At 42.5% G+C, this 14,983-nt stretch overlaps 1 protein-coding gene across 1 annotated transcript in view; it reads left to right on the forward strand.

The window, feature by feature from the left end:
* The window catches only part of DNAJC27 (DnaJ heat shock protein family (Hsp40) member C27), a 37,988-nt gene extending 33,008 nt beyond the window's left edge, over positions 1-4,980 (forward strand). The window contains exon 7 of the mRNA XM_019970610.2: positions 1,085-4,980. Within this exon, the coding sequence (XP_019826169.2) occupies positions 1,085-1,217 (133 nt within the window). The 3' untranslated portion in view covers positions 1,218-4,980. The remainder of the gene's footprint in view (positions 1-1,084) is intronic.
* Positions 4,981-14,983: the final 10,003 nt, after the last annotated feature.

Consider the following 14,983-nt stretch of genomic DNA (forward strand, 5'->3'; position numbering starts at 1 on the left):
GAAAGTGAAGTTGCTCAGTCGTGTCCGACTCTTTGCAACCCCATGGACTGTAGCCTACTAGGTTCCTTGCTCCATGGGATTCTCCAGGCAAGAGTACCAGAGTGGGTTGCCATTTCCTTCTCCAGAGGATCTTCCTGACCCAGGGATCGAACCCAGGTCTCCCGCATTCCAGGCAGACACTTTAACCTCTGAGCCACTAGGGATGGGAAGAGGGAGACAGTTATTGGTCACCCTTGATTTGACAAGCGTTACTGAGGATGCTTTAAACACCTGACGAAATTCAGATGACCTTGTAGCGTAAAGTTAATTGGTGGCTTTTGGGGCTTCCCAGGTGGCACAGTGGTAAAGAATCTGCCTGCCCATGCAAGAGATGCAAGAGACTTGGGTTCGATCCCTGGGTGGGGAAGATCCTCTGAAGAAGGGAATGGCCACCCACTCCAGTATTCTTGCCTGGAGAATTCCATGGACAGAGGAGCCTGGTGGGCTACAGGCCATAGGGTTGCAAAGAGTCGGGCACAACTGAGCAACTAATATTACTTTTACTATTGTATATCAAATTCAGCTTTTTTGTTGTTTTGTCCTTTCCCTTATGGACCCTGCTCCCTGGCTGACTTTGTCCGCTGTTTGCTTCTGGAACTACATGCCGTGTCTCTGTTCCCTCTCTGGCCTCTGCCATTTCTTTCCCTGCGGCTCTGTGTTTCCCATCACCGGATCAATTCCTGAAACCCATCTTCTTGCAGAGTCCTCCTCCAGGGGGGCCTTGCCCTGATGGCCTCTTGTCCCCATCGCTTCCATCAGCAATTATTTGCTGAGTGCCAAATGCCTGTGAGGCGCTAACCACTAATTTTCAGTTGATTATGTTTGTATACTCACTTTGTATTGTCTGTTTTTCTACTTGAATGTTACATATTATTTGTCCATTGTTTGTTTCCCAGTCCTTTAGTCTAACCTTTGAGAAAGGGTCACGATAATTTCAGATATGCTTACTGCAAGAGGTGTTCTGTTATCCAAGCAGCTGAAATGCAGTGGACAGAGGGTGGGGCTGACCTCCCTACTGACATAGAGCTCTGCTTTTTCTTTGCAGGGATGAAGTCAATAAAGCATATCGGAAGCTTGCTGTGCTGCTTCACCCTGACAAATGTGTAGCACCTGGTAGTGAAGATGCCTTCAAAGCCGTTGTGAATGCCCGAACAGCCCTCCTGAAAAACATCAAGTAGAAAATAGGAAAAAAAGACAGGTGTAGGCCTCGAGTCCAAACAGACTTTCTCTGGAAGTAAAATAGCCAACATGGGTTTTTCCTCCACAAAATTCTTACAGCCCTTTTCACTCACGTGCTGTCATTTGTGAATCAGTAATTTGGCTGCCTGTTTCCATGTCACAGACATTTTGCAGAGAGACAAAATGAAGAGAACCGAGTGCCACTTATACACTGTCGTTCATTTTCTATTTCTGAATGATGATAGATTTTTTTTTTTTTCTCATGAGTTGGTAAGCTGTCGGTATAGCATCACTTGGGCACTTTGCTCAGGAAAGTCCACAAAGTTTCTGGAAGAAGGATAGGAGGATCCTTTTGCTTTTTCTTTATTAAAAAAACATTCATCATCAGAGGAAAAAAAAAACAAAAATGGAAGCAGACATAGTAGAACCCCTGAAAGTGTAGTGACTTTACAAGCAAGTTGCCCCTTTACAATGAGTTTCTAAGGTGATATTTTAAGCATCAGTCTGCTTAATTAATGAATGAACTCTTGGCAGCCCTTCGGAAGTGAAACAAGGTGATGCTATCCTGAGCTGAGTGGCCCTTTTTTGACGTTCGGTCTGTGCCCCTTCTCCATCACCGGGGGAGAGACCAGCCAGTCCTGAGAGTAGAGGTGGCGGTAGCCGCAGGTTCTGGTAGACTGGCTGCTGCTAGACCTGCCCCTGGGTCTGAGGCCTTTCCCTGGCCGTGGCAGTGCTGGTAGCTGTAGGGGCATCTTCACCTAGGAGTCTGGAGTCAGATCCCAAGACACAAATGCCTGCAGGTCAAACTGGATTGTGTACACATTCCCAGAGGGCCTGACCCGCCTGGTTCGGGCGTGTCTGATGCCCTAGGAGAGCCCCCATAGGAGGCTTATGCCTTTCCTTGTTGCAGCATCATTTGCCAAGACAGGTGGGAAAGGCAGGGTTGCGTCTCAACAGGGGGCCTCCCTTCGCTTCCTCGTCAGTGTGAGCTCCCCTTCCCTCTTCTGTTCCTGCCTTGTCTCTCAAGGCACCACATCTGCCACCACGTCTCTCTTCTCGAATCCCCACCTTCCGGCTATTGCCTCCTCTGTCCTGTGCAGCCTTTGCTGGGGCCTGGTAGACCAGAGACAAGTATAGATCCTTGGGGTGGTGGATGGAGAGATCTTAAGGCCTGTGTGGGAAGAATTTGTTACTTTTGTTTAGGTTCCAAATTTCTGATCAGTAATACTTTTAAGCTGCAGATTATGAAAATTAATTTCACATAGAGAAATCCATTCTCTTGCTATCGTCTGTCTCTCAGTATCCAAGAGATGGATGAAGATCAAGTGTCAGGACCGGCCTTCCTTCCAGAGCTCACAGAATAGAGTCACCACGTGGCGTGTTACACCATCACTCTCACGTTACTCAGATTGTTAGCTGTGACCAAGCTGCACTAATTGGGGCTTTAAAGTATATGAAGCTTTGCCATCAGTGAATTTTAAGCAGCTATCCCATATTGATTGCCAAGTAGCATTCGCCTTACCCTACCTGAGAAGAAAAACCACTTTCATTTAATTCAAACCCACTGCAGCTTACTGAACCCTTCCCTTCTCCAGAGCAGCTTCGCTTTGTGTGGCTACTCTTGGGCAGCACTGAGCTGGTTGTCAGGAAACCAGAGCATTGTTTTCTAGTAAGAGTTTTCATTTTGATATTAAAAATGCTTTTTTTTCTTAGTAAAATTGAGATATGAGATATGATTTTTTGTGGGATTTTCCTCTTGCCTTTTAATTTTAACTAGCTTCTGGGCCTGTAAAACTCAGGCCAAAGTTCTTCAGGGTTTTAATTTTGCTGTTGGCCTTCATCATGGCCAAAGTAACAAACATAGATCTGTTCTTGTGGCAGAACTTAAGAGTCACATGAGTGAGGAACTGTGCATGGTGGTGTCAGCCCACATTGACATGACAGCTCACTTGTGTATGTGGCCCTGTGTAAAAACTGGTGCCAGTTTTCATCACTGTCATTAAACACTAGATGGGTCACCTCATTCAGCTACATTGTGCAGATGAGCAGTTATAGCAGATAGAGTTCTCTAGTTCTTCCATTCACATCCTTATGTAATGAGTGACTTGTTGACATTTAGCCTGGTCTTGATTCTTAGGTCTTGCTCAGTTCCCAGCACCTTGATTACTAATGTTAAGGATGGCCATGTACTACTTCATTTATGGAAAAGAAAGAAAAGAAAGATAAAGGTTCAGGGTCCTAGAATTTTTCTGATTTCCATAATCCTGAGTAGAATGTCAAGAAGTAATGAAATGAAGCCTGATCTGCAATGAAAAGTAACTTCATATAAAATTTTACAGACCTCTGTGCATTAATTTAAATTCTTGGTACAAATGTATATTTTTTAGTTCAACCTTATTAAAATTCTTCAGCCAGTTAGGATTGCACAATACATCAGTGAGAGTAACAACTAGCAGAATAATTTCAATGGCTAAAAAAAATTTTATACAGAATCTTGTTTTTTCAAAAAAGAACAAGAAGTTTGAACAGCTGTTATTCAAGAAAAGCCATTTCTTGGGCATCTGAGTCACCAAGAATGAACACTTTAAAAACTTGTTAGAAATCCCTGGAGGTTTTTGAAATTAATCGCCAACCTACCTAAGAACTTAAAAATATACCATCCTTTTGTTCCTCCCTTCCTCTTTCATGGCTCCTTTTGAATCAATATTCTCAACTGTCAACGTGTCTCTTACTTCAGCAATGTCGTTTATTTCTTTGCATGAATGTGTGCTTGGTAAAGTCCGGACTTGGAGATGTTGTGCTGCTTCCCAAGATAAATTGCTCTGATTCTGTAGATTGCACTCTGTGCTTTAAGGCTCACATTTACCTCAGGAAACTCACTTTAGTATGTTTTGTTTTGTTTTGGGTTTTTTTGCATTGAATTCTCAAATGGTAATTATTTCTTTATACTGGTAAACTAGTACCTAATTTACTGTTCACTAAGTGAGCCATAGATAAGGCAGCTAAATTTCTGAAAGAAAGAAAAAATAGGCAGCCCTTGATTGCTGTGAATCAGTAATAAGGTCCCTATTTCTCAAAGAGCAATGACAGAATCTCAAGGGGAAGGAGGTATTTCGGTCTCATGTTAGAAAGGGGGGGGTTGTGCACATTGCCTTTGACAGGGTGTCAGTATCTGTCCCCTAAGCAATTTCAGTGGGCCCTAGAATGTCACTCCCTTCTCTACTACACTCTGTCTAGCTCACTCTGAGTCTGACTACATTTTTGTGAAACTTTTGCAGAGAAATTAAGCCGCAAAATGGAGCTAACCTCCTTCCATTGCAAGTTTTGCAAAGGGAAGAGGGGTTCATATTTCTCATGATAGGTACCTAGCACAATTGTAAGAGACAGTTACTAATGTTTATATGTTGGTGTTTCCATTAAGCATTTCTAGAGGAGACGAAAGCTTAAACTTGTGGTGTGGATGAGTTAGATCGTGTCTGACAAGCAGTGCAATATGAAGCTGTGCAATAAAGGCTGTGTTGTGAAATGAAGCACTGGAAAGCTGGACAGTTCGGGTTAGCTTCCTGCAGCAATTGCCCACAGGATGGTCTGCCCTTGGCCCAGGAATGCAAAGAAACCCTTTGCTCTTACGAGGTAATTTATGTATTTGCTTTCTGTTGAAATAATGGAAAATGTTAAAGCTAACAGCTGTCTATGTCTTGTATAGAGAGTGTCATATGTATTTAAGTTGTGTATTTTTATAAAGTAAAGCCAAATGCCAAATACTGGTCTGTGGGCTGCACTCATTTGTTGAGACACTGGTCTTTGAAGCAGAAGCTGGCCGTTACCGACTGAGATCATAGATAAGACATCTTGCTTTAGTTGCCAGTGGGTAAAATGAAGGAAATGGTATTCAGTGGTCCCTCAGGCTGTTCTAACCTTAATTAAGTTGTGATGAAAATCTCTGCTCTCTTAAAGAAAGATACTAATATTATGTTTGCCTTTTTAATTCAAATGAAACTATTGTTATCTCATTTTAATAATGCAGGTCTAATTCAGCTAATTAGTCCCTGGACAACAGGAATCCTTAAGTAACAGACTATGGTGAATGCGAATTTGAAAGTAAAAGCCTTGTAGGCCCAGCCCACAGAAGGCTTCAAACCAGAGCTCTAATTTTCATTGTGAGTGACGTTCCCTATCACCTGAGAATGTGCTCACTCCTGGGGAACCGCTCTACCCTCTCCATACTGCTGACATGTTCTGAAGCAGAGCTGCCAAATCCTCCTATGACCTCCCCCTTGCTCCTTGGTCACAGAGCTTGGCCCGAGAGATGGGAATGTCACCAAGCTCTGGAGAAGGAAATGGCAGCCCACTCCATGGAATCCCATGGACAAAGGAGCCTGGCAAGTCCATGGGGTCGAAAGAGTTGGACACGACTTAGCGACTAAACCAGCACCACCACCACCTGAGATCTTTCTAGTTGGAATCTAGGAAGACAGACTTTCTCTCAGGAGAGACAGATAGGAGGAGTCCTCCTGCTGATGCTGACAACCGTGATTTCAACCTCATGGAAAAAATCAGAGCGAATGAAACAGACATTCAGAGACTGTATTGGTATGGCAAAGATGTTCCTTGCAGTCCCCAGGGTCCCCTGAACTGGCTGCTCTACAAGCCCATCAGCTACCCCAGAATCCTCCCAATCAATCTCCACTCCCTGGTTTTCTGCTTAAGTTTGTTGGAGTTTGCTTTCTGTTACTTGCAACCAAAAGGATATTAGAAGATAATAGACATTAAGGGTCATAAGCAGGAATGAGAAAGCTATGGTCTGTAGACTGGTACAGTACTTGATAAGTAAAGTGTGACATTTTAGATACTAAGTGCTGGGGTCCAGCCCTGGTTGATCCAGGGAATTTGAAGTGGGGACGACGTTGGCGAGGATCAGGAAACAACTGCTTAATTAAACATTAATTAAGGATATAAAGAGTAATAGAATGAGGATAGCTCAGTGAGGAAACTCAGTGGAGAAAGGCGGCTGAAATAAGGATAGCTCAGTGAGGAAATTCAGTGGAGATAAGAGGCTGAAATAATTCAGCCAGAAGGTGAGAGAAAGAACGACATGGGGAGACCAAGTTTCAGTGAACAAGGCCCGCACTTTATTTTCCAAAGTAGTTTTTATACCTTAAGTTATGCATAGAGGATAATGGGGGAAGGGGTAGAGTCATGCAAGGACAGCAGTTCCTGATCCTAATCGAAGCCAGGCTTTCAAACATATCATATGCAAAAGTTTAGATGATTTACATCATCATCTGGCCAGGAGGCCTGTTAACATTTTAAGAAACTTATTTTTCTCTAAAGGTGATTATTCTAAAGTCAGGCGCCAGCCTCCAAAAAAGCATTGGATAAAGTTGCATTCCTATAGGGCAAAGGTGTGGTGGGCTACAACAAAAAAGAATTAACTCAAGGGTCCAAGGTTACAAACATTAAAGCTACTACTTACACCAATTATATTAATCAATACACTGCCAAGGACACAGTAGGTAAGGGGTATGGAGACTTGGCAGCAAACATTGGCCCAACAAGTGAAAAACCCTTCACCAATACAATTTCTAATCAATCTTTTAACTACTCAAAGGAATCTGTGTTTAGACAGTTTAGAACATCTCCTTCCTCTCACAGTTGGGAGGCTCTGAACAATCACATGAGGCCGGAAAAACCTATTCAGGCAGGCTAAAGGATTTCCAAAGGAGTTTGTAGGTTGAAACACTGTCACACCCAGGAATTATTAACTGGAGCTGTAAGCTAACTCTTTTTTCAGAGAGAGGTAGTGGGGGACAGCCCCCCGTAAAGTCAGAGGTGTAGGTGAAAGCACAAAGCAGAAAGTAGGCAGACTCTGGTTTTGGGGGTAGATGCTCGAGAATTTCCAGGGGGACTCCTGAGGCTCGATCCCGCCTTTGCGTATGCCGAGCCTCCTTCCTCATGACCTTTGCCACGGGCGGAGTTCCTCACGCTGGCTCCTGGCAGTGATAGAATTCCAGTTGAACTATTCCAGATCCTGAAAGATGATGCTGTGGAAAGTGTTGCACTCAATATGCAATATGCACTCAATATGCAATATGCCGGCTCCCGGCAACTAAATATATCCAGATACTTGGTGTTTCTGTTTTAAAACAATAATAACCAAGTGTAAACTGAGAAGAATTAGGTTTACTCATTTTGTTTCAGGATCAATTTGAGATGCACAATTTTATCTAGCTTTTTTGTTTCCTTTTGATCCATTGCCTGTCAAGGGTACTTCTAATATGGTAAATTTCTAATCAAACTTTATTGTTAAAACAGTCATTCACCATGCATTTATTGAGCACCTACTGTATGCCAGGCTCTGTTCTAGGCACTGAGGATATAACAGAGCACAGAATCAACAAAAATCCCTGCCCTGTGGAGCTTACATTCTTCTTGCTGTTCTTTTGCATTTGTGGAATTTTGAAGAAAGCTTCATTTTTCCTTATAGGTTTATTTCTGAAGAGGCGAATTTGCATTTTTGGACTGCTCTTCAAGATATGCAATTTTGCAATTAATACTCTGCTGCTACATATGGAAGACCATGTAGGTTGTTAAAATGCTGTATTAGTTTTTTTCTTGAGAACTTGACCACTATCATTATCCAAAGTGGTTTTTCCCGTTGACCTGGAGGACACAGTACTTAACTTTAGGGGTTTCTTTATATATGTTTTATATTAAATAATTAAAATATCAATATCTTCTCCCATAGCAGTTGATAAGGTTGTGTTCGTTCTGAGGGGAAAATACCTAGACTCTCAGTTGTTGTTTTAGTTTAGTGGTGTTTACCTCTAATCTCACCCAGTTAAAATTCTAATTAGCAGCCTGTTCTAAAGGATGCTTGGACTTTAGGAAAATTATTTCTCTGTGCATCCTAAACAGTTACGTGTTAGTGGTAATTATAGAATCAGCAGATGTAGCCCATAAGCACTTATACTAGGGAAGAGAAAGTAAAAGTCTATGACTGAGAAAAATGGAGGTGCTGCATGCCTCAGATACCAGGATGTGAACATTCTGCTGGTTTCAGAATAAGAGAGAAAACAAAAAGGTTCATGCAATAAATGCTAAAGAGAGAGGCATCGTATTAGGATAAATGTATTTAAGTTTACTCTTTTAACATCACTACATATAAAAGCGACCTACCAGGCAGTTACTGCCTCCTAGGGGAGATGTCGGTCTTCCCAGGTGGCGCTGGTGGTAAAGAACCCACCTGCCATGCAGGCAGACAGAACAGATGCGGGTTTGATCCTTGGGTTGAGAAGATCCCCTGGAGAAGGAAATGGCAACCCTCTCCAGTATTCTTGCCTGGAGAATCCTGTGGGCAGAGGAGCCTGGTGGGCTACAGTCCATAGAGTCACAAGAGTTGGACACAACTTAGCAACTAAACCACCACAGGGGAGATGTCAGCATTTATATGAGAGGATGCTAAATCCCCACGCTGTTCCCTCCTGCTCACAGTGCTGGTGGGGAGAGCACCTGGCCCACGAAAGTGATCAGTTTCAAGAAAGGACTGCTGGCATGCTGGACAAGAACTCTTTAGTGAAGCGTCCTAGTGAAATTTTAGATATAAGGAAAATCAGTATGGCTTTGTGTGGTGAGGCACAGAGCCAAGCTGCTCTTCATGAGAAATGAACAAAACTTCAGGGGTTGGGGCTACCTAAAGGGAAAGGAAGAAAACTTGGATGAGCAGGAGCTGAAAGCTGGGGTACAAAGAAGGATTATTAGAAAGATCTTAGATATTAAAAATTATTAGATAATCCTAGAAAGAGAGCCAGTGAGAAGTTCCCAGTGACGGAAACAATCAAAGGACTTTTCAGAACATGCATGGCTTTAGTAATGCTGGCCACATTTTACAGATAAGAAAACTGAGGCTCAGAGAGGGTAAGTGACTTGCTCTAAGTCAAACAGAAAGCTGTTCAAACCCAAGCTTATCCAACTTTAGAACCCAGGCTCTCAGTGTACACTATCAGCCTCACGCTCCAAATTTTAAAGTACTCTGCTTCATATTCGTAAGTAATGTTGTAACTGCTTTACCATGTTACTTACATAGATATAAATAGGCCTGCCTTTTTGGTGGGGTTGCTTTTTTTTTTTTTTTTTTTTTGGTTCTGGATCTCATCAAAAGTGAGGTCATATTATATATACTTTTATTTGTCTTTCTCTTCTCATTCAATAGTACCTCATAAAAATCTTAAGTCAGTTGGTTTAGATTTAATTCAGTCTTTTTAGTGGCTGAATAATAATAATTATGTTGGTATGTTGTAAATAATTCAGCCACATGACTTTGTTTCCAGCTTTTTGTCACTACAAATAATGCTGCAATTTTATGCATGTTTGTATGTTTTTATGAACTAGCAGGGTTTTTTAATTAACCCTTTTAAAAAATTGAACTGAATAGTCAATGGAAGGCTTAAAACTCAATATTCAAAAAACTGAGATCATGGCATCTGGTCCTATCACTTGATGGCAAATAGATGGGGAAACAGTGGAAACAGTGACAGACTTTATTTTCTTGGGCTCCAAAATCACTGCAGATGGTGATTGCAGCCATGAAATTAAGACACTTGCTCCTTGGAAGAAAAGCTATAACCAACCTAGACAGCTTATTAAAAAGCAGAGACATTACTTTACCAGCAAAGGTCTGTATAGTCAAAGCTATAGTTTTTCAGTAGTCATGTATGGGTATGAAAGTTGGACCATAAAGAAAGCTGAGCACCAAAGAATTGATGCTTTTGAACTGTGGTGTTGGAGAAGACTCTTGAGAGTCACTTGGACAGCAAGGAGATCCAACTAGTCTATCCTACAGGAAATTAGTCCTGAATATTTATTGGAAGGACTGATGCTGAAGCTGAAACTCCAGTATTTTGGCCACCTGTTGGGCAGAACTGACTCATTGGAAAAGACCCTGATGCTGGAAAAAATTGAAGGCAGGAAGAGAAGGGGGTGACGGAGGATGAGATGGTCGGATGGCATCACCAACACGATGGACATGAGTTTGAGTAAGCTCTAGAAGTTGGTGAAGCCTGGCATGCTGCAGTCCATGGGGTTGCAAAGAGTAGGACATGACAGTGACTGAACTGACTGAAAAATTGAAGTATAGTTACAAACATTGTGTTTGCTTCAGGTATACAGCAAAGTGATTCAGTTATTTATTTCAGATTTTTTTCCATTATAGGTTATTATAAGATATTGAATATAATTTCATGTGAATAGCCCTGCATTTTTAAAAAGACCACAAAGGTACAATTTTCCTCATTAATGGCCCAAGTTCAAATTTTTGTCCTTAGGAATGAAAAAAACCTCTGTCTGAGTGTGCCCAAGCCAAGAGGGAGTTAACTTGACAACTTAAGTTAACAGCAAATAAAAATATGGAATGTGATACATCTGGTATTTATTAACAGGGCTATTTAAGTGAAATTTTGAACAAACTGTGGTAGAACCCTCTGATGCCTCCAGAACAACCTGAAAATTGTGTCTTAGGGGATATCCACCCTGAGAACCTTCAGAAATAACTGGTAGGCAGAGACATTCCTTTATAGCACCTGTCAGCCTTATGATTTTGTTTCTGGGTGATTTTCACATCCCTAACTTATTCTTTTGTCATCTTTAGAACTGAGAAGCTATTAAAGGGCTGTTTCCCTCTCTCGTTCCACCCCAAAGCTTAGCATTTTGCACTAGAATCACTAGCATTGCAGGAGGAAAAGCTGCTTCATATTCACCATACTGTATAGAGTGACCGACTGGGGCGTGGGTTTTAGGGGATGGGGTCAGGTAGGCGTGACTTTCTTTTTAAAATATATTTTACTGGAGTACAGTTGAGTTACAGGGTTGTTAATTTCTGCTATATAGTACAGTGACTCGGTTATACATACTTAAATACGCATGCTTTTTCATGTTCTTTTCCATTATGGCTTATCGCAGGATGTTGAATATGGTTCCCTGTGCTGTATGGTAGGACCTCGTTGTTTGTGCCCAGTCGCTTCAGTTGTGTTCGACTGTTTGCCACCCTGTGGACTGCAGCCCGCCAGGCTCCTCTGTCCATGGGGATTCTCCAGGCAAGAATACTGGGGTGGGTTGCTATGCCCTCCTCCAGGGGATCTTCCTGACCCAGGGATCGAACCCGCGTCTTTTCTGTCTGCTGCACTGACACGAGGGTTCTTTACCACTAGCACCACCTGGGAAGCCCACCTTTCGTTTACCCATTCCATATATAATAGTTTGCATCTGCTAATCCCAATGGTTTGACTTTCTGCCTTATGCTTATCTATGTTATTTGAGTTCTCCCAATGAATGTCAACTACTTTAATCATCTAAGATGTTATATGAAACCAGAGACTAAATATAGCACCCGATTAAAAAAGAGATTCACTCTGAAGCTTGTGTGGGGACTCTACAGTATGGACGCTCTGGGCTATAATTAAATCTTCTTTACATTAGTAGAAACTTCAGACTAAAACAGAAAAAATGCTTTTAGTAATTTAGAAGTTTTTTAAAAGCTAATGGCATCAGTGCTCTCTGGCTGGAATTTCAGATTCACTTACTGTAGTTACATATCCACAAAGACACTTTCTCAGGTAACACAGAAGCAGTAGAATTGAAGTCAGAAGGCCTGAGACAGAGGCTTATCTGTTAATAGTGTTGTGTGAGGGGCCCCCTTCTGAGATTCAATTCCTCCATTATTAGATGATGTTGTTGGTTACATTACACCTGTGGCCCTTTCTGGTCTTCCCAGGTAGCACTAGTGGTAAAGAACCTGTCTGCCAACGAGACACAAGAAACATGGGTTCAATTCATAGGTCGAGAAGAACCCCCAGAGAAGGAAATGGCGACCCACTCCAGTCTTCTTGCCTGGAGAATCCCATGGACAGAGGAGCCTGGCAGGCTACAGTCCATGGGGTCACAGAGTTGGACACGACTGAAGTGACTCACTACACACACGTGTGGTCCTTTCTAAAAATCATTATGTTTTGAGATTTTACAAAAGCAATAAATACTAGGCCTCCATATCTCTTGTACATAATTCTAGTGCAACACTCCTAGCCCCCAAAAAAAGAAGAGGAAGGAAAAGAAAAACTAATTTAGAAAAAAGTTAGTGAATTAAGTTTTTCCTAAAGTTAACAATAGGCATTGTTGAACCCTCTCATTTCTTTTGATAAAGAAACCCTAAAATTATTGCTACTTGAAAATATGATATGGCATCTCATTTTACAAAGGCAAATGTCACAGGTCTGAAATTTTTAGTAATAAAGCAATAAGACTCGGATGTTCAAAGATAATCTTTATTCTTGTGAAATGGGAGTTATCCTGGCTCCCAAGCTCACCATTTTCATCAAGGACAGATAAACTTAAAATTTGCCTTCTAAGGTAAGTTACTCATTTCTGGTTTTAAACATGATCAACTTGAGATTAAAACCCAGTAAATGCAAGGTCCCCACCGCCTCCTCATACTTCCACTACCCGCCTCTTCCCAGGGGAGATCTAGAGTTGGGACAGGGCTGCCTTACCTCTCATCTTTTGACCTTCTTGGCATCTTTCATCCCAGTGGCCTCACTGGCTCTAGATGGTCCCGTCTGGCCTGCCATCTGCTGATGTCATCATGTTCCCACCAGGGCTTCCAGATTGAAGGTCCCAGCACTCATCCTCCTAGGTGTCCATGCGGAGCCCAGGCTCTTCTGCTGCCTGGTCCTCTAAGCACCTCTACGCCCTGCTCACCTGGGCCGTCAGTAACATGGACCACTTTCCCTCAGCCCAGCAATGAGGCTCAACAGCCCCTCTTTCAGTCATCGCCACTTTATGCCGAGTTTCCCTGGTAAATTGCAATGCTCCCAGACTACACCTTGGAAACCACCTTGAACTTCTTTATCAGGCTGGGGAGTTTATGGTGTGCTGGTAAACTGACTCTAGGAGGCGGGTGAGAGCCCCAGTTTGTAGGTTTTGCCCAGTTTTCATGGCATAAACACTCTTCGTGGTTGATTCCAAGTTGGGAATAGATGCACCAGTAAACTTTCATGAACTGTGATAGCAGCAAACTCCAGCTTAGCTCTGGGTTTACCCGCAGAAAGTGGAGAAGGCAGGGTTTTGTGCATCCTCCAGTGTCTAAGCTCTCCTCACACCCCTCGAGAACCTCTCCTTTTAAATGATACAAATGGACTTACAAGACAGAAAGAGGCTCAGACTTAGAAAACAAACTTATTGTTGCTGGGGGATGGTATATAGTTAGGGAGTTTGGGAAGGTCATGTACACACTGCTATATTCAAAATGGATAACTGACAAGGACCTATTGTGTAGCACATGGAACTCTGCTCGATGTTGTGTGCCAGCCTGGATGGGAAGGGGGTTTGTGGGAGAATGGATACATGTATATGTTTGGCTGAGTCCCTTCACTTTTCCCCTTAAACTACCACACATTGTTAATCAGCTATACCCCCAAAACAAAAGGTTTAAAATTTGGGGGGACAAAAAGAAGATCCTCTTTATCTCATCCCTTCAACCAGATGGTTAACCCTTTGGGGCAGGGCTTAAGATTCAGCCTCATTTCTTACAGCACTTGTCACAGTGACTTGTAGGAGGCACTCATTAATTCTGTTGACTGATTATAGTCTTTAACAATATTGCTGTTAAAGATTTTGAAAACTTCACTCCATTTTCCCTAATAGAGCCCTAAAAGTGACTCACTTCATGTGATTTTCCCTACAGACCAGATAAAATTAATCCAATGCCCCAAAGATATTTATTCCTGCACTAGAGTGTATACCCACCACATTGTTGGGGAATTTTAATACAGCAAGGCTTGGAGTTCTGTAAAATGCATTTTAGTGGGGTTGGTTGAAATTAAACTAGTGTATATCATAATGTAAATTACTAGGTAGGAAGATTGGCTTAACTCACTAGCAGCTTCTGGTCAACATCATCAGTGGGTATTAAGTCTTTGATAATCTTTTAAATCCAAAGTGTATGATTCATTGAAGCAAGGACGGATTGAACACCTGCTGTTTGCAGAGCATGGTGCATGCTTCAGGAACTGAGAAACTGTGTAGGACAATGATTCCCAAAGTGGGAGCTGGGCCCAGCAGCCTGAGCATCACCCAAGAATTTGTTAGAAATGCCGGTAATTCTTGAGTCCCATCCCAGACCTATGTACTGGATTCTTGGGGGCCCAGATAAGCCCAGCTTATCTAGATAAGCCCACAAGAGGATTCTGGTGTGTAATGTTTGAGAGCCACTGATATAGGACAGACTGCTCTGAAAGAGCATAGCGTATATTGTCCCCTGACATCCCTTCACTAAATCTCTCCTGCTTAAATTGACCAAAGTGGTAGGAAAGAACGCATGTCTTGTAGAGAGAAGGAGGTCCTGGGTTCAGAATCTGGGTCTGTCATTCAAAGCTCAGGGACCCTGGGCACCCGTCTTTCTTCTCCAAGCTTCTGTTGCCTTATTAGTGAGTCTCTTCAAGTTCCCTCTGCTCCCCAAGTTCCTCCCATCTGTTGTGTTTTTGCAAGTCTGCAGGCTTCTCTTGTTTCACTCATTTCCCTTTCTTCTACCAGCCCTGGGCTGTGCCTCTATTGCTAGGGCAGCACCTTCAGGATGACAGAGAGGGACTCTATCTAAATAACTCTAGGTTTTCAGAGATGTACAGCTCACACCGGCTTCATGTGTCCATTTCACCTTAAAACTCTTGCTGTCTGCATCGCTGCTTTTCTGGGGTGACTGTGCAGTGTTGCTGCTTTA

This window comes from Bos indicus, chromosome 11 (genome assembly GCF_029378745.1).
Source record: "Bos indicus isolate NIAB-ARS_2022 breed Sahiwal x Tharparkar chromosome 11, NIAB-ARS_B.indTharparkar_mat_pri_1.0, whole genome shotgun sequence".
Lineage (NCBI taxonomy): Eukaryota > Metazoa > Chordata > Mammalia > Artiodactyla > Bovidae > Bos > Bos indicus.